The 19,798-nt window shown below is 40.9% G+C and overlaps 1 protein-coding gene across 5 annotated transcripts in view; it reads left to right on the forward strand.

Annotated features, from left to right (window-relative positions):
* LOC115174492 (bromo adjacent homology domain-containing 1 protein) overlaps positions 1 to 19,798 on the forward strand; it is a 71,880-nt gene that overhangs the window by 39,512 nt on the left and 12,570 nt on the right. For all 5 annotated transcript variants that reach the window (XM_029733073.1, XM_029733075.1, XM_029733072.1 and 2 more), the window contains exon 2: positions 2,188 to 3,957. In XM_029733073.1, coding sequence (XP_029588933.1) covers positions 2,208 to 3,957 — 1,750 coding nt within the window. In that variant the 5' untranslated portion in view covers positions 2,188 to 2,207. The remainder of the gene's footprint in view (positions 1 to 2,187; positions 3,958 to 19,798) is intronic.

Below are 19,798 nucleotides of genomic sequence, written 5' to 3' on the forward strand. Positions count from 1 at the left end.
TAGTGTTTATTTGCATTTGTCTAAACGTGGAGTATCTTGCACAGAGACATGGTAGGCAAGATACAGTAGCTAGATACGTTTATTAGGTGTCTGTGTTAATAGCCTGTAGACTAGGCTACACAGGACATGATTGTTTTGTAACTTGTTTGCTGAATGAAGCCAGTGGCATTGGGCTCTACATTCATGTTACAGTTATTTGATACAAACATTATGTCATGTTGTCTAATTGGTTTCTGCTGATTTAGAATGATTGCTGTATGTAGAATGTTTTCTGAAATATACTGAACAAAAAAATAAACACAACATACGACAATTTCAAAGATTTTACTGAGTTACAGTTCATAGAAAGAAATCGGTCAATTAAAATAAATTCATTAGGCCCTAATCTATGGATTTCACATGACTGAGCAGGGGCGCAGCCATGAGTGGGCCTGGGATGGCATACGCCCACCCACTTGGGTTCCACCCTCAGAGGAGCCAGTCCCAGGTAATCAGGATACGTTTTTCCACACATAAGGTTGTGAGGCCGGTTGTATGTACTGCCAAATTCTCTAAAACAACGCTTATGCTCGCGAAATTAACATAAAATTATCAGCTCTGTTAAGGATTCCTGCCGTCAGCATGCAAATTGCACGCTCCCTCAAAACTTTAGACATCTGTGACATTTTGTTGTGTGACAAAACTTCACATTTTAGATTGGCCTTTTATTGTCCACAGCACAACTTGCACCTGTGTAATGATCATGCTGTTTAATCAGCTTCTTGATATGCCACACCTGTCAGGTGGATGGATTATCTTGGCAAAGGAGAAATGCTCACTAACAGGGATGTAAACAAATTTGTGCAGACAATTTGAGAGAAAGAAGCTTTTTGTGCGTATGGAACATTTCTGGGAACTTTTATTTCAGCTCATGAAAAATTTGACCAACACTTAACATGTTGCGTTTAATTTTTTTGTTCAGTATAGAATGTCTGACGGATGAGAATGTCTGATAAATTAGATAGTCTGTTTAGAATGCAAGAAGGTATCGGAACATTGTCCCTGTGCAGATGGAATTCCTGACCTCTCACATGATCTCATAAGGAAGGAATCCTGTTTTGACTATTTTGCATTTGTTTTGCGTGCGTTGGCATGCACTTCAGTTTTGCTGCATTCCTTTTTTGTTCCTTATTTTTATTGTTTAGCACTGGGGATTGGCAACTGGCGGCCTGCGGATAAATGAAATAGATAACAGCAATATTTAGTCGCGCAGCTCTCTATTTTCCATGATTTATTGACAAAATTATACATGTGAGTGTATAGGGTATTTCATTTTATTGTTCATAATGTGGACATAATGAGCCTAGTTTTTTTTCAGCTTCAGTACAAAATCCCAAACATGTAGGACATCGCCAATAACCATCAATAGGACTACTGTTGGATGTTGAGAATCATATCTCTTGTAATGGCTGTTTTGGATTCTTCATAAGGCACATTCATCACTTTTAGAGTGTTTTTCTGTGACAAAAAAAATATCCTGATTCTACCAAACTATTGATTAAGACATATGTTTGACTTTCAATTAAGGTAGGTATCCCTAATGGATAAGATGGTAGACTGGATTTTAGGCACGTTTGAATACACAGTTCTCTCTCCGGGCATTTTTGTTTGTTGTGAATATGGATAAGATGGTATGCAGTATTCTGGTGTTCTGTGGTATGCGGCTCCTGTTGGCCTGGTTTTATTTCGGACCCTGAGCTCTTTCCCTAGGGGCCCCTACCACTTCAATGTTTACGGAACTGTAAGAAATGGATAGGAGAGTATGAGTAAGCAGTATAATGATGTTCCATCTAGCCCTCCAAGACTCTTTGCTCCATAAGTGGAGCTTCTATAGTGTTTTCATCTGAGTTAGGGTAAGGGACTAGATATAAACATTGTATTAGTGAAACCTGAAGGGGTATGTACGTATATATGTGGAAGGGATTAGGCGATAGGCTAGGGATTGAAAAGGTACTAGGGTTGTGTTCACAGTCGTAAAACAAAAACTATGAGAAATAAGAAAAGAAAGAAGTGTTTCTTATTGGACAACTTCAGGTAATCCGTCCCCGTTTCAGTCCGTTTTTTTCCTCTTGGTGGCTAATGAATACGACCCAGGCAGTATTATCCTGTTTATAGGAGTGACATTAACAATTTGTCTCTCCTCCCCAGGCCCAGTGGTGCAGCATGTGATGATCCACGCCCGGAACGAAGGTTCCCTCAGCCAGAGCCGCAGCACAGGGAGGTGGGAACACTGCCCCCATAGGCCACATGGTGAGACCATGGGTGGGGCCTGGCCTGAGCACACGCTGCGATTCGGCAGGACCTTGAAGAAGCGTAAGACCAAGCGAGGAAGGGGAGGGGTTAAAGAGATGAGGGAGAAGACACCGGAACGGAATAGGAGGCGGGGCAGGAAATCATATCCCTTACGAGGAAGGGGAGGGTCTTCAGAGGAAGAGGGACTTAGCTGTCACGTTTTACTCACCCGGTTGGAGGAGGACATCCGGGAGCAGGAGGACATCAATGAGAGGGGGAATGATTCGCCCACCCAACCGCCGGTTAAACCTGAATCCCGGATCAAAAAACTGGGCAAAGGAAAAGGCAAAGCCAAGGGGAAACTTCTGGCGAAGAAGATGATTCCCCAAATGATATCCAAAACCACCAGTGATGTGCAGGAGTCGCTGTCTCCAGAGCCGCGTAAGCGACGGCTAGCTTCTCTCAACGCTGAGGCGGTGAACAGTCTGCTGTTGGAGAGACCCAACGAAACCCAGCCGGCTGGCAAACAGGCCAGGAGACAGCAGGAGGAGCCCTCCAACGGTGAGTCAACCCTGGGGACAGATCCAGCTAGGGGCGGGGTGGCCAGAGGTCCTAAAGCTCCAAGAGCCAGCAGCAGCAAGGCTTCCATATTGCACAAGCCTGAACTGTGCCGACGCTCCAAAAAGGCCAAGAAAGTCTCCAAGAAACTGGCCAAACCAGATAGAGGAGAGAAGAAAGAGACTGCGATGATGACTCTACAAATGTTACACACCCCTGCTCCTCGACGGCTAGCTGGACTCAACGCTGCCGCGCTGCTAAAGTTAACGAGCACCTCCGCAACTAGCAAACAGCGAGTGAAACCAACATCAACTACGACGACCGACTGCAAGACCACCGCATCAGTTGATGTGAAGCAGAAGCAACCGCGACTGAATCTTAAACAGTGTGGCCGCCAGCCTAAGCAGAAGGGAAGGAAGTTGATTCCAGAACAGGGAGGCTGTTCAGCCTGCAAGAAGTCCAACTTTGAGCCCAAAGTGGAGTGGGAGTCTGGAGGTTGCACCCACCGGCTAACCAAACCAGGCTACCAGTCGCGCAGCATGCTAGCCTACCCGCTGAAGCCTGTCGTCAAAGAGGAGCAGGTTGAGACAGAGCTGAGCCCGTACTACTGCTGCCCCCCAGAGGGCTCTGTGGAGTACTGCCACCGCCTAGCATTGTTCCTGGGTCAGAAGGCCTATGCCGACTCAGAAGAACAACCTTTAAACTCTGCAATGACCTCTATGAAGCGGGAGTGCCTGGTGACATCTCCCTCCGTGGCCCACCCCCACTCACACGCAGCCCTGACCCTCAGCCCCTGCCTCTGCACCGCCGACCCCGCCTGCTTCTCCAGCTACTACGTCCACATCGCACACCCCGGAGCTCCGTCGACCACCCTCAGCTCGCGACCTCTGAACTTTGTCCCCTCGACAATGTGTCCCGGCAGGGTGTCTGGGTCCAAGCTGCTGGGTCCTCCGGTGTCCCATGCCTCGACACTGGCCCACCCTGCTTTCTGTGGCTCAGTGGGCTCGCCCTACTACAGCAAGGCCTGCCGTGTCAGCGGCTACACCTACAGAGCCATGCAGCCGGTCAACAGCAGGGGGTGCTCTTTCTCCACAGGCTGCTCCGGGTTTACACACGGCATCAAGACAGGTAAGAGGACGACATTGGGACTGTATGCCTACTGACTAGGCCCTATATGCTGATATAAATGTTTCAGCAAAGACCAGCCTTCGTTGTGTTTTTGCCGGTGACCAGCCTTTGTTGTGCTTTCGCCGGGGCCCAGCCTTCATTGTGTTTTTGCTGGGGACCAGCCTTTGCTGTGTTTTCGCTATTGATCAGCCTTCGTTGTGTTTTTGCTGGAGACCAGTAAATTAGCATATTTGGGGAGCGTGGTTGAATCAGGGTTTCCGTTAGTAAAATGTTGCGGTGGACAACGTGACCAGGAAGATTTTAATTTACCGGCCATTTGAGAAATGTACTGGACCATTATGTTACCCATTAGGGCGTCCACCCACGGTTCTCAGAATGAAAGAAATCAGATTTAGATTATGGTAATTCATCTTAACAGAACAATCTAGAAGAAAAAGAAACGCACACCTATTAAGGCGAGGTGCTGGCTAGCGGAGTAGAAAACTTGAAAATAAGGGAGAGCCGCACACTCTAGGAGCTCAGATGCAAAAATGTAATATCCAGCGTTTCGACAGCCAAGCTGTCTTCATCAGGGTATCATCACAAACACTGTGAGATGACTCGTTTATATAGTGTCAGAAGACACACAGGTGTCTGTAATCATGGCCAAATGTGGCCTAATATCATTGGTTAACCTCTCTAGGGTACCTACTCAACAGCCAGTGGAATCCCGTGGCGCGTTATTCAAATACCTTAGAAGTGTTATTACTTCAATTTCTCAAACATATGACTATTTTACACCATTTTAAAGACAAGACTCTCGTTAATCTAACCACACTGTCCAATTTCAAAAAGGCTTTACAACGAAAGCAAAACATTAGATTATGTCAGCAGAGTACCCAGCCAGAAATAATCAGACACCCATTTTTCAAGCTAGCATATAATGTCACATAAACCCAAACCACAGCTAAATGCAGCACTAACCTTTGATGATCTTCATCTGATGACAATCCTAGGACATTATGTTATACAATACATGCATGTTTTGTTCAATCAAGTTCATATTTATATCAAAAACCAGCTTTTTACATTAGCATGTGACGTTCAGAACTAGCATACCCACCGCAAACTTCTGGTGAATTTACTAAATTACTCACGATAAACGTTCACAAAAAACAACAATTATTTTAAGAATTATAGATACAGAACTCCTTTATGCAATCGCTATGTCCGATTTTAAAATAGCTTTTCGGCAAAAGCACATTTTGCAATATTCTGAGTAGATAGCCCAGCCATCACTGGCTAGCTATTTAGACACCCACCAAGTTTGGCCCTCACCAAACTCCGATTTACTATTAGAAAAATTTGATTACCTTTGCTGTTCTTCGTCAGAATGCACTCCCAGGACTTCTACTTCAATAACAAATGTTGCTTTGGTTCAAAATAATCCATAGTTATGTTCAAATATCCTCTGTTTTGTTCGTGCGTTCAAGACACTATCCGAAGGGTGACGAAGGGTGACGCGCCCGACGCGTTTCGTGACAAAAAAATTCTAAATATTCCATACTTCGAAGCATGTCAACCGCTGTTTAAAATCCATTTTTATGCGATTTTTCTCGTAAAAAAGCGATAATATTCCGACCGGGAAACCCTGTTTTAGTTCAAAGACGAAAAAATAAAAACATGGTGTCGCCTCGTGCATGCGCCTCAGTCTCATTGTTCTCTGATCGACCATTATCCAAATGCGCTACTGTTTTTCAGCCAGGCCCTGCAAAGACATCATTCACCAGTTTGCCGCCTTCTGAGAGCCTATGGGAGCCGTAGGAAGTGTCACGTTACAGCAGAGATCCTCAGTTTTCAATAAAGAGAGTGTAGAAGCCCAAGAAATGGTCAGACAGGCCACTTCCTGTAAGGAATCTTCTCAGGTTTTTGCCTGCCATATGAGTTCTGTTATACTCACAGACACCATTCAAACAGTTTTAGAAACTTTAGGGTGTTTTCTATCCAAAGCCAATAATTATATGCATATTCTAGTTTCTGGGCAGTAGTAATAACCAGATTAAATCGGTACGTTTTTTTATCCGGCCGTGCAAATACTGCCCCCTACCCTAGAGAGGTTAACTCTGAAATATAAAAATGGCATACAAAGAACATACAAAAGAACAAATGGATAGCATACGATCATAGATACATTTTAGACTACACAAGCTTACAAACAATTACAATGGCAAAGTCACAATAATCACAAGAATGGCTTCAGATCAAAGTCTACGTTGAGACCGAAGGGAGCAAGGGTCTTTAAAATAAAAGATCCAGGCAGCCTCTCGTTTTAACAATAAATTATCAAGGTCACCCCCTCTCCTAGGGAGGGTGACATGTTCGATGCCAATATAACGCAGAGACGAAATCGAATGGTTTGCTTCCATAAAGTGGGCCGCAACTGGGTAAGTCAAGTTTTGGCACCTAATGGTGCTACGATGCTCTGAGATACGTACTTTTAATTCACGCTTTGTTTTACCCACATAATTTTTACCACACGGACAAGTTATAAGATAAATAACTGCCTTAGTGGAGCACGTGATAACACCTATGATTGGGATCGATTTCCCTGTTTGTGGGTGTTTGAAGGATCTACATTTATAAGTGCCATTACATTGAGCACAGCCATTACACTTGTAATTTCCATCCAGTAGGGGCGCAAATAGACATTGTTCAGGAATATCTTGGGGTGGTAAATCAGAGTGTACCAATTGGTCTCTGAGATTTCTGCCCCGCGAGAATACGACCAAGGGAAGGTCCGAAAACACATTACCGAGACTATCATCGGATTTTAGAATGTGCCAATGTTTGAGAACGATTCCCTTAATTTGTTCAGAGCGCTTTGAATAGAGGGTAGTTAGAACGCAAGAATGCGTCTTTTTGCGAGACTGACCTTGAAAAAGGTCATGTCTCGTTTTGTTTTGAATTTTCTCAATGGCAATATTAATCTGATCATTTTTGTACCCCCTCTCCTTGAACTTTCTGTGCGTCTCAGCCATATTTCTGTCAAAGTCTGATTTGTTTTTTACAAATTCTTTTGATTCGACAGAATTGGCTGTAGGGCAAACTATTTTTCAAGGGAAGCGGGCGACAACTATCAGCCCTCAACAAACTGTTACGATCAGTAGGTTTCCTGTAAAGATCAGTGTATAGAACATTATCTTCACACAAGATCAGAAGATCAAGAAAACTGATTTGACGTGTATCAGATTGCATTAAAATGCAAATCAATTTATAACATTTTTGACATGCGTTTTTCTGGATTTTTTGTTGTTGTTATTCTGTCTCTCACTGTTCAAATAAACCTACCATTAAAATTATAGACCGATCATTTCTTTGTCAGTGGGCAAACGTACAAAATCAGCAGGGGATCAAATACTTTTTTCCCTCACTGTATATGAAATACAAATTGTATAGAGAGAAATTGTCGATGCGTCATAATTCCTATAATAACTACAACCTAAAACTTCTTAACTGGGAATATTGAATAACTGGGAAAATTGAACCACCAGCTTTCATATGTTCTCATGTTCTGAGCAAAGAACTTAAACGTTAGCTTTTTTACATGGCACATATTGCAATTTTACTTCTCCAACACTGTGCTTTTGCATTATTTAAACCAAATTGAACATGTTTCATTATTTATTTGAGGCTAAATTGATTTTAGTTATGTATTATGTTAAGTTAAAATTAAAGGGTTCATTGTTCATTCAGTATTGTTGTAATTGTCATTATTACAAATATATATAAAAATCGTCCGATTAATCAGCATCAGCTTTTTTTGGTCCACCAATAATCCGTATCAGCGTTGAAAAATCATAATCGGTCAACCTCTAATCAAGACACATAGAAAGGGAGGCAGACAGGCTGACAAGAGAGATGAATGCAATTGAAAGAGCCTGAATTTATAATATTTTCAAATGTTTTTATTTGTCGACTTCATGTATTTTGACATAGTTGTCAATGGAAGTTATACAGTTGAAGTCGGAAGTTTACATACACCTTAGCCAACTACATTTAAACTCAGTTTTTCACAATTACTGACATTTAATCCTAGTGAAAATGCCCTGTTTTAGGTCAGTTAGGATCACCACTTTATTTTAAGAATGTGAAATGTCAGAATAATAGTAGAGAGAATGTTTTATTTCAGCTTTTATTTCTTTCATCACATTCCCAGTGGGTCAGAAGTTTACATACACTCAATTAGTATTTGGTAGCATTGCCTTTAAATTGTTTAACTTGGGTCAAACGTTTAGGGTAGCCTTCCACAAGCTTCCCACAATAAGTTGGGTGAATGTTGTCCCATTCCTCCTGACAGAGCTGGTGTAACTGAGTCAGGTTTGTAGGCCTCCTTGCTCACACACACGCTTTTTCAGTTCTGCCCACAAAGTTTTTATGGGATTGAGGTCAGGGCTTTGTGATGGCCACTCCAATACCTTGACTTTGTTGTCCTTAAGCCATTTTGCCACAACTTTGGAAGTATGCTTGGGGTCATTGTCCATTTGGAAGACCCATTTGTGACCAAGCTTTAACTTCCTGACTGATGTCTTGAGATGTTGCTTCAATATATCCACATAATTTTGTTCCTCATGATGCCATCTATTTTGTGAAGTGCACCAGTCTCTCTTGCAGCAAAGCACCCGCACAACATGATGCTGCCACCCCCGTGCTTCACGGTTGGGATGGTGTCTTCGGCTTGCAAGCCTCCCCCTTTTTCCTCCAAACGTAACGATGGTCATTATGGCTGAACAGTTCTATTTTTGTTTCATGAGACCAGAGGACATTTCTCCAAAAAGTACAATCTTTGTCCCCATGTGCAGTTGCAAACCGTAATCTGGCTTTTTTTATGGCGGTTTTGGAGCAGTGGCTTCTTCCTTGCTGAGTGGCTTTTCAGGTTATGTCGATATAGGACATGTTTTACTGTGGATATAGATACTTTTGTATCGGTTTCCTCCAGCATCTTCACAAGGTCCTTTGCTGTTGTTCTGGGATTCATTTGCACTTTTCGCACCAAAGTACGTTCATCTCTAGGAGACAGAATGCGTCTCCTTCCTGAGCGGTATGACAGCTACGTGGTCCCATGGTGTTTCTACTTGCGTACTATTGTTTGTACAGATGAACGTGGTACCTTCAGGCGTTTGGAAATTGCTCCCAAGGATGAACCAGACTTGTGGAAGTCTACAATTTTTTTCTGAGGTCTTGGCTGATTTTTTTAACATTTTCCCATGATGTCAAGCAAAGAGGCACTGAGTTTGAAGGTAGGCCTTGAAATACATCCACAGGTACACCTCCAATTGACTCAAATGATGTCAATTAGCCTATCAGAAGTTTCCAAAGCCATGACATCATTTTCTGGAATTTTCTAAGCTGTTTAAAGGCACAGTCACCTTAATGTATGTAAACTTCTGACCCACTGGAATTATGATATAGTGAATTATAAGTGAAATAATCTGTCTGTAAACAATTGTTGGAAAGATTACTTGTGTCATGCACAAAGTAGATGTCTTAACCGACAAACTATAGTTTGTTAAGTGTATGTAAACTTCTGACTTCAACTGTAGGTCTACTGCTGCATTGGCATAAAGGCTATGTGTTCCATGCACTAATATCTTTAGCCGCCAATGGATCACGGTGTATAAATGCGTCCATATGTCAGAGGCTGGTGCTCTTACATTAGTTTACCATTTTAATTCAGATTTTTATGATTAACCATGTGACAGATTTAGAGTAAAGACAATGTTATTATTGAAATTAAACTGTTTCACGAAAATGCGCATGTGAAAGTCATAACTGGCAGATCGGTAGAAATTGTAGGATAAATTGTAAGGTTCTCCAAACTTGAAACTCTTGCGCCGCCTACGAAGTCTTTATAAAAATAATTGCCTCCACGTTTCCATGGTCGGATTTGCCTATAGGCTACTTTGAAGCAAGGTAAGACATGCCTCATAATATGAAGTAAAACATTTTTCTAGGTTTCAAACAATTAAGTAGGCCCATGTTTTCAAAATGCATACGGCCTCCAGCTCACATTGTAAAGTAGTGGTGACGCGCTGATAGCCTGTGGGATGGGAGGCGCGCTTCAATTAGGCTACCGGTTGAGAAAAAAAAATAGCAGGCATAGCTCTTTTTTGAAAGTGCACCAAAACTTTTTTTAACACGCCTTTGCATTTAGAATTGTTTCGCAATGAATGGGCTTATAAAATTACATGATTCAAGAGCTGCAGGAGAAATCACACTCAAAATAGGCTGTGTTTGCTGTGCGTGCGTGATAGTTGTGTTGAATAAATAAGATAGGCTACATGATGACTAATGAAAATACACGCACACCAATTTAATTCCACTATTATGCAAATTATCCCATAGATGGATAAGCATGACTGTCACGCCCTGACCATAGCGAGCCCTTTTATTTCTCTATTTTGGTTAGGTCAGGGTGTGATTTGGGTGGGCATTCTAGATTTTGTATTTCTATGTTCTATTCTATGTTTTCTATTTCTTTGTGTTTGGCCGAGTATGGTTCTTAATCAGAGGCAGCTGTCTATCATTGTCTCTGATTGGGAATCATACTTAGGCAGCCCTTTTTCCCACCTTCAGTTGTGGGATCTTGTTTTTGTATAGCTGTTAGAAGCCTGCAAGACTTTTCGTTCGTTGTGTTGTTTTTTTTTTTCTGGTTCACCTTAAATAAAATTATGATGAACCCAACTCACGCTGCGCCTTGGTCTACCCATAACGACGAACGTTACAATGACGGTCAAATGTATTTCCATTGACTGGTATTTCCATCAATTAATAAAAAGCATTATTTTGCAATGGGATTTTTTTTCTCCCGGTCATTTTGGCCAGCAACAGTTTTATTTTGTCAGCTTTTCATTTTGTTATCGGACAAAAGCCGGCATTTGCCGGCTAACAGAAAACCCTGGGTCTAATATATGTGTATTTGTGGCAACCGTCAGTGGAAGGGTGGTACCAGTTTAAGTGGTTGATGGTTATGTTGTCAAAAGTTGGCTGCCTCTTTTTAACACTGTTAGTTCTGCAAACTTTGTAAGAGCATGTGACATTAAAGAGCTGACATTAAGGTCACAGTAACTTAATGGACGTTAGTTGCCTGGAAGTTGCGGTGAATTTTGCATTATCTAATTGACAACCAGCTGTTAGTAAGTTATTGTAAAATTCACATTAACTTAATAGCCAGTAACTGCTAGTAACTCATAGGCAACGAACAGCCAGTAACTTCCTGGCAGCTTAACTGGCAACCAGATGTCAGTAAGTCAAAGTTAAATGCACAGTCATTTACTTGCAACTAGCTGCCAGTAGCTCACTGAACTTTTCTTATTAAAAGAAAGCTTATAACATTCGGTGACAACTACTAAGCATTATTTATGGTGAGCACACTTGGGACCCAGCCTCAAATGGTCTCAAAATCTTGGTTGGCAGCAAACTGATCTTCCTTCCACACAATCAGATCAGTGAGTGCGACAGAGATCAGCCACAGTAAGTTACTGTACATTTTACAATTACTTGCTGCAAAAACATGAACTTCCCGATGGCCAACTGCCATTAACCTCTTATGGCTAGGGGGCAGTATTTTCACGGCTGGATAAAAAACGTACCTGATTTAATCTGATTATTAGTCCTGCCCAGAAACTAGAATATGCATATAATTATTAGCTTTGGAGAGAAAACACTCCACAGTTTCTGAAACTGTTTGAATGGTGTCTGTGAGTATAACAGAACTCCTATGGCAGGCAAAAACCTGAGATGCTTCTGTTCAGGAAGTACCCTGTCAGACCTTTTATTTTCTTTGTTTGACATCTCTCCCAAAAACTAAGGATTTCTGCTGTTACGTGACACTTCCCACGTCTCCAATGGAGTCTCAGAGCCCGGGAAAAACAGGAATGACGTAATTCAAAGCCCTGGCTGAAACAAAGGAGAGCAAAAGCTAAGTGGTCACTCAGTGGACTAAGCCTTACGCTCGCGACCCGCCCCGCCCCCAGCTTTCGGTTTTTCCCTCAGTATACAGACAGGCAGATTCCCGGTCGGAATATTATCGCTTTTCTACGAGATAAATTGCATAAAAATTGGTTTTAAACAGCGGTTGACATGCTTCGAAGTACGGTAATGGAATATTTAGAAATTTTTTGTCACATTCTGCGTCATGCTCGTGGCCGAGATTTAGCGTTGGGATAGTGTCTAGAACGCACGAACAAAACGTCTTGATGGAACATAACGATGGATTATTTGGGACCAAACCTACATTTGTTATTGAAGTAGAAGTCCTGGGACTGCATTCTGACGAAGAACAAGCAAGGTAAGAACATTTTTCTTATAGGAAATGTGATTTTGGTGAAGGCTAAACTGGTTGGGTGTCTAAATAGCTAGCCCGTGATGGCTGGGCTATGTACTTAGATTATTGCAAAATGTGCTTCATCCGAAAAGCTATTTTAAAATCGGACATATCGAGTGCATAGAGGAGTTCTGTATCTATAATTCTTAAAATAATTGTTATGCTTTTTGTGAACGTTTATCGTGAGTAATTTAGTAAAATCACCGGAAGTGTTCGGTGGGAATGCTAGTTCTGAACGTCACATGCTAATGTAAAAAGCTGGTTTTTGATATAAATATGAACTTGATTGAACAGACATGCATGTATTGTATAACATAATGTCCTAGGTGTGTCATCTGATGAAGATCATAAAAGGTTAGTGCTGCATTTAGCTATGGTTTGGGTTTATGTGACATGATATGCTAGCTTGAAAAATGGGTGTCTGATTATTTCTGGCTGGGTACTCTGCTGACATAATCTAATGTTTTGCTTTCGCTGTAAAGCCTTTTTGAAATCGGACAGTGTGGTTAGATAAAGGAGAGTCTTGTCTTTAAATAGCTGTAAAATAGTCATATGTTTGAAAAATGGAAGTTTTCGGATTTTAGAGGATTTTGTATTTCGCGCCCCGCCCATCATTGGATATTGGAGCAGACGTTCCGCTAGCGGAACGTGTAGATGTAAGAGGTTTTAAGTTACTGGAAACTGCAACCTCTTAACCTGTTAGGGTATAGGGGGCAGTATTTTCACGGCTGGATAAAAAAAATTACCCGATTTAATCTGGTTACTAATCCTACCCAGTAACTAGAATATGCATATACTTATTATATATGGATAGAAAACACCCTAAAGTTTCTAAAACTGTTTGAATGGTGTCTGTGAGTATAACAGAACTCATTTGGCAGGCAAAACCCTGAGACAGATTCTGACAGGAAGTGGATACCTGATGTTTTGAATTGACTTTAAGCCTATGCCATTGAAAAACAAAGGGGCTGAGGAATGTTTTGGCACTTCCTATGGCTTCCACTAGATGTCCCCAGCCTTTACAAAGTGTTTTGAGTCTTATACTGTGAGATCTGACCGAATAAGAGACTTGGAACGGTGATGGCCGATTAGACCCCTGGCACGCGAGTTGATGGTGGGTACTCTCGTTCCGAAACGTTTTAAAAGAGATCCCAATCGTCCACCTTGAATTTTATTCATGTTCTGGTTAAAAAAGGCACTAATGATTTAAGCTATACAACGTTTGACATGTTTGAACGAACGTAAATATATTTTTTCCGTTCGTGAAGTGAAGTGAAGTCCGGCTGGCTTAGATCATGTGCTAACAACACAGAGCTTTTTGGACATAAATGATGAGCTTTTTTGAAAACTACATTCGTTATGGACCTGGGATTCTTTGGAAGTGACATCTGATGAAGAGAATCAAAGGTAATGGATTATTTACATAGTATTTTCGATTTTAGATCTCTCCAACATGGCGGTTAGTCTGTATCGCAATGCGTATTTTTCTGGGCGCAGTGCTCAGATTATTGCAAAGTGTGATTTCCCAGTAAGGTTAATTTTAAATCTGGCAAGTCGATTGCGTTCAAGAGATGTAAATCTGTAATTCTTTGAATGACAATATAATATTTTACCAATGTTTTCTAATATTAATTCATTATTTTGTTGTCATGACTTGACTGCCGGTATTGGAGGGAAACGATTTCCTGAACATCAACGCCATAGTAAAACGCTGTTTTTAGATATAAATATGAACTTGATAGAACTAAAAATGCATGCATTGTCTAACATAATGTCCTAGGAGTGTCATCTGATGGAGATTGTAAAAGGTTAGTGCATAATTTTAGCTGATTTTATGGTTTTGGTGACGCCTGTCTTTGAATCGACAATACATTACACACAGCTATTGTCAATGTACTCTCCTAACATAACCTAACTTTATGCTTTCCCCGTAAAACCTTTTTGAAATCGGACAACGTGGTTAGATTAAGGAGATGTTTATCTTTCAAAGGGTGTAAGTTAGTTGTATGTTTGAGAAATTTGAATTTTGACATTTATTTGGTTTCAAATTTGCCGCTCTTGAAATGCACCTGCTGTTGATAGGGTGCGCCACGGGTGGCACGCTAACGTCCCACATAGCCCCAAGAAGTTAACAGTGCAGCTCTTGATTGTCACAAGCGCTTACAAAGATTGTAGAACTGAGTGGACAAATTAAGTGCTCAACCTTAATCAACATGATGATAAAACCACTTAAACAGGTACAACACTTCCACAAACGGTTGGCTCAAATACTAAATATTTAAGATCATGCCCCTTAAATATGCGAATGAGCCCTCACCAGCACAATCACACCTTAATACAACTGTAAAAATACTGCATTTTTACTGCAACCCCGTAGCCGGGAAAATGTACAGAGTGTGCCATAAGCATATCTGAAGTATCCTATAAGTATAACTGTCATTACTTCTACATTGGAACCAGAGGGTTCTTCATGAGAGGGTTCAACATGGAACTGAAGAGGGTTCCCCTACAGCAGAGTACCCCAACTGTGTGTGGTTTTATTTGGTCCCCAAGATTTCTGAGAAAATCCTTTTAAATAAATGTCTATATTTTGAGTTTTCATTGTTGGATATGAAAGATTGTAAAAACACCAGGAAATCAGCTCCAAGGGATTTTACTTTAGGAAATCTGTTCCCAAGTATTCCCGCGCCTGATAGAAAGACACATGACTATATACAAATATAAGCAAGGTTTGAAATTATTATGTTTTAAGTCATATATCGGTTTGGACTGCTTGCAGTCTACAAATTATTTGTAATTATGTCTAGGCCCCCTGACCATCTGCTAAAGAAAAAATCGTCCTGCAGCTGAATCTAGTTGATGATCCCTGCCCTACAGGGACAAATCAAAGGGTTATACTGTGGCTCCCAAAATGGTACCGCATTGGGACAAATGACAGAACTCTGTAACCAGAGGGTTCTTCATGACAGGGTCTACAGTGCCTTCAGTATTCATACCCATCGACTTATTCCACATTTTGTTGTGTTACAGTTGAATTCAAAATTGATTAAATTTATATTTTTCTCACCCATCTACACAGAATGCCCCATAATGACAAAGTGAAAATTTGTTTTTAGAATTCTTTGCAAATTCATTGAAAAATGAAATACAGAAATACTGTATCTAATTTACATACAGTTGAAGTCAGAAGTTTACATGCACTTAGGTTGGAGTCAATAAAACTCGTTTTTCAACCACTCCACAAATGTCTTGTTAACAAACTATAGTTTTGGCAAGTCGGTTAGGACATCTACTTTGTGCATGACACAAGTTATTCTTCCAGCAATTGTTTACAGACAGATTATTTCACTTAAAATTCACTGTATCACAATTCCAGTGGGTCAGAAGTTCACATACACTAAGTTGACTGTGCCTTTAAACAGCTTGGAACATTCCAGAAAATGAGCTTCTCTTAGGCTAATTGACATCATTTTAGTCAATTGGAGGTGTACCTGTGGATGTATTTCAAGGCCTACCTTCAAACTCAGTGACTCTTTGCTTGACATCATGGGAAAATCAAAAGATATAACAGACTGACCCTAGCCCCCCGACACATAAACTACTGTAGCATAAATACTGGCTGAGACAGGAGGGGTCGGGAGACACTGTGGCCCCGTCCGACGATACCCCTGGACAGGGCCAAACAGGCAGGATATAACCCCACCCACTTTGCCAAAGCACAGTCCCCACACCACTAGAGGGATATCTTCAACCGCCAACTTACCATCCTGAGACAAGGCCGAGTATAGCCCACAAAGATCTCTACCACGGCACAACCCAAGGGGGGGCGCCAACCCAGACAGCAAGATCACGTCAGTGACTCAACCCACTCAAGTGACGCACCCCTCCTTAGGAACGGCATGGAAGAGCACCAGTAAGCCAGTGACCAAGTCTGCGTCTCTCACATGGATAGGCAGACCATTCCATAAAAATGGAGCTCTATAGGAGAAAGCCCTGCCTCCAGCTGTTTGCTTAGAAATTCTAGGGACAGTAAGGAGGCCTGCGTCTTGTGACCGTAGTGTACGTGTAGTTATGTACGGCCAGACCAAATCGGAAAGATGGGTAGGAGCAAGACCATGTAATGCTTTGTAGGTTAGCAGTAAATCCTTGAAATCAGCCCTTGCCTTTTGGTTCAAGTCAAGATTCTAGCAGCCGTGTTTAGCACTAACTGAAGTTTATTTAGTGCTTTATCCGGGTAGCCGGAAAGTACTGTAAAGCATTGCAGTAGTCTAACCTAGAAGTGACAAAAGCATGGATTAATTTTTCTGCATCATTTTTGAACAGAAAGTTTCTGATTTTTGCAGTGTGACGTAGATGGAAAAAGCTGTCCTTGAAACAGTCTTGATATGTTTGTCAAAAGAGAGATCAGGGTCCAGTGTAACGCAGAGGTCCTTCACAGTTTTATTTGAGACGACTGTACAACCATCAAGATTAATTGTCAGATTCAACAGAAGATCTCTTTGTTTCTTGGGACCTAGAACAAGCATCTCTGTTTTGTCTGAGTTTTAAAATAGAAAATTTGCCGCCATCCACTTCCTTATGTCTGAAACACAGGCTTCCAAGGACTTCAACTGTAAGTATTCACACCCCCTGAGTCTATACTTTATAGAAGCACCGTTGGCAGCAATTACAGCTGTGAGTCTTTTTGGGTAAGTCTCTAAGAGCTTTGCACACCTGGAATGTACAATATTTGCACATTATTCTTTTAAATATTCTTAAAGCTCTGTTAAGTTGGTTGTTGATCATTGCTAGACAGCCATTTTCAAGTCTTGCCATAGATTTTCAAGCCAATTTAAGTCAAAACTGTAACTATGCCACTCAGGAACATTCAATGTTGTCTTGCTAAGCAACTCCAGTGTAGATTTGGCCTTGTGTTTTAGGTTATTGTCCTGCTGAAAGGTGAATTTCTCTCAGTGTGTCACGACTTCCGCCGAAGTCGGTTCCTCTCCTTGTTCGGGCGGCACTCGGCGGTCGGCGTCGCCGGTCTTCTAGCCATCATCGATCCATTTTCCATTTGTTTTGTCTTGTCTTCTCACACACCTGGTCTCAATTTCCCTCATTTCATGTTGTGTATTTAACCCTCTGTTCCCCCCATGTCTTTGTGCGGAATTGTTTATTGTAAGTGCATGTGCACGTTTTCTCTGGTGTGCAACGGGTTTTCTACCCATTTGTTTGTGGTTCTGGTTACCGGTGGTTTTATGAATAAAACTGCTCCGTTGATTACCAAGTTTTGCTCTCCTGTACCTGACTTCCCTGCCGCCAAGGACGCACTCCCTTACACAGTGTCTGTTGGAAATCAATCTGAACCAGTTTCTCCTTTAGGATTTCGCCTGTGCTTAGCTCTATTCCGGTTATTTTTATCCTAAAAAAAACTGTAGTCCTTGCAGATGACAAGCATACCCATAACACGATGCACCCACCACTATAATGGAAAATATGAAGATTGGCACTCAGTGACGTGTTGGATTTGCCCCAAACATAACGCTTTGTATTCAGGACATGAAGTTAATTTCTTTGCCACATTTTTTGCAGTTTTACTTTAGTGCCTTTAACTCTGTAATTTAGTTTAGTATTGTGGAGTAACTACAATGTTGTTGATCCATCTTCAGTTTTCTCCTATCACAGCCATTAAACTCTGTAACTGTTTTAAAGTCACCATTGGCCTCATGGTGAAATCCATGAGCAGTTTTCTTCCTCTCCGCCAACTTAGTTCGGAAGGACGCCTGTATCTTTGTAGTGAATGGGTGTATTGATACACCATTCAAAGTGTAATTAATAACTTCACCATACTCAAATAGATATTCAGTGTCTGCTTGTTCTATTTTTACCCATCTACCAATAGATGCTCTTCTTTGTGAGGCATTGAAAAACCTCCCTGGTCTTTGTGGTTGAATCTGTGTTAGAAATTCACTGCTCAACTGAGTCCATGCAACTTATTATGTGACTTGTTAAGCACATTTTTACTCCAAAGTTATTTAGGCTTGCCATAACAAAGGGGTTGAATACTTATTGACTCCCTCTCTAACTTTAAGCATCAGTTGTCAGAGCCGATCACTGTACCTGTACACAGACAATCTGTAAATAGCACACCCAACTACCCCATCCCCATATTGTTATTTATCTTCTTGCTCTTTTGCACCCCAGTATCTCTACTTGAACTTCATCATCTGCACATCTATCACTCCAGTGTTAATGCTAAATTGTAATTATTTCACCTCTATGGCCTATTTATTGCTTTGCCTCCCTAACTCTTCTTCTGCATTTGCACCCACTGTACATGTAATTTTTCTATTGTGTTATTGACTGCACGTTTGTTTATTTGTAACTCTGTGTTGTTGTTTTTGTCGCACTGCTTTGCTTTATCTTGGCTAGGTCGCAGTTGTAAATGAGAACTTGTTCTCAACTGGCCTACCTGGTTAAATAAAGGTGAAATAAAAATAAAACAAATAACTTAAAAACATTTCAGTTTTTCATATTTTATTAATTTATAAAAATGTTTTTAAAAAAAATACTAAAAATCCACTTCACATTTTGGGGTAGTGTGTAGGCCAGTGACCCAAAATCTCAATTAAATACATTTTTAATTCAAGCTGTAACACAACAAAATGTGGAAAAAGTCAAGGGGTGTAAATAGGCCTACTTTCTGAAGGCACTGTATGTAGAATGTAAATGGGTTCCCCTACAGGGACAAAAAAAAAAACCCACAAGGGTTTCTTGTGAGAGGGTCCTAAAAATCAAAAGGCACTCAAAAGGGTTCCCCTACAGGGACAAATGATAGAATGTCTATTGGTTCCAATCATTTAACAATCTTTATCATACCCACAGATCCAGTGGTGAAGCAGGAAATTCAGGTTGCTGGCAACCGAGACGTTCAGTACAAAGTGAGGTTGACTCCCAAGTTATTAGAATTTTGCTGGTATGCAAAACCACACCCATCATTATCATATTTCCCAGCATGCTCTATTGCAGTTTGCTTTTCAGAATTGTTTGTTTCAGTATCTGTGGTGCATGTACATTGATTGATTCATTAATCAGTTGATTTATCTTATGCTACACAAAGATAAATAACATACAGTACCAGTCAAAAGTTTGGACACACCTACTCATTCAAGGGTTTTTCTTTATTTTTACTATTTTCTATTAAATAACACATGAAATCATATAGTAACCATATCAAAATATATTAAACATATCAAAATATATTTTAGATTTGAGAATCTTCAAATAGCCACCCTTTGCCTTGATGACAGCTTTGCACACTCTTGTCATTCTCTCAACCAGCTTCATGAGGTAGTCACCTGGAATGCATTTCAATTAACAGGTGTGCCTTTGTTAAAAGTTAATTTGTGGAATTTCTTTCCTTCTTAATGCGTTTGAGCCAATCAGTTGGGTTGTGACAAGGTAGGGGTGATATACAAAAGATAGCCCCATTTCGTAAAG

This window comes from Salmo trutta, chromosome 35 (genome assembly GCF_901001165.1).
Source record: "Salmo trutta chromosome 35, fSalTru1.1, whole genome shotgun sequence".
In the NCBI taxonomy this organism is placed as follows: domain Eukaryota; kingdom Metazoa; phylum Chordata; class Actinopteri; order Salmoniformes; family Salmonidae; genus Salmo; species Salmo trutta.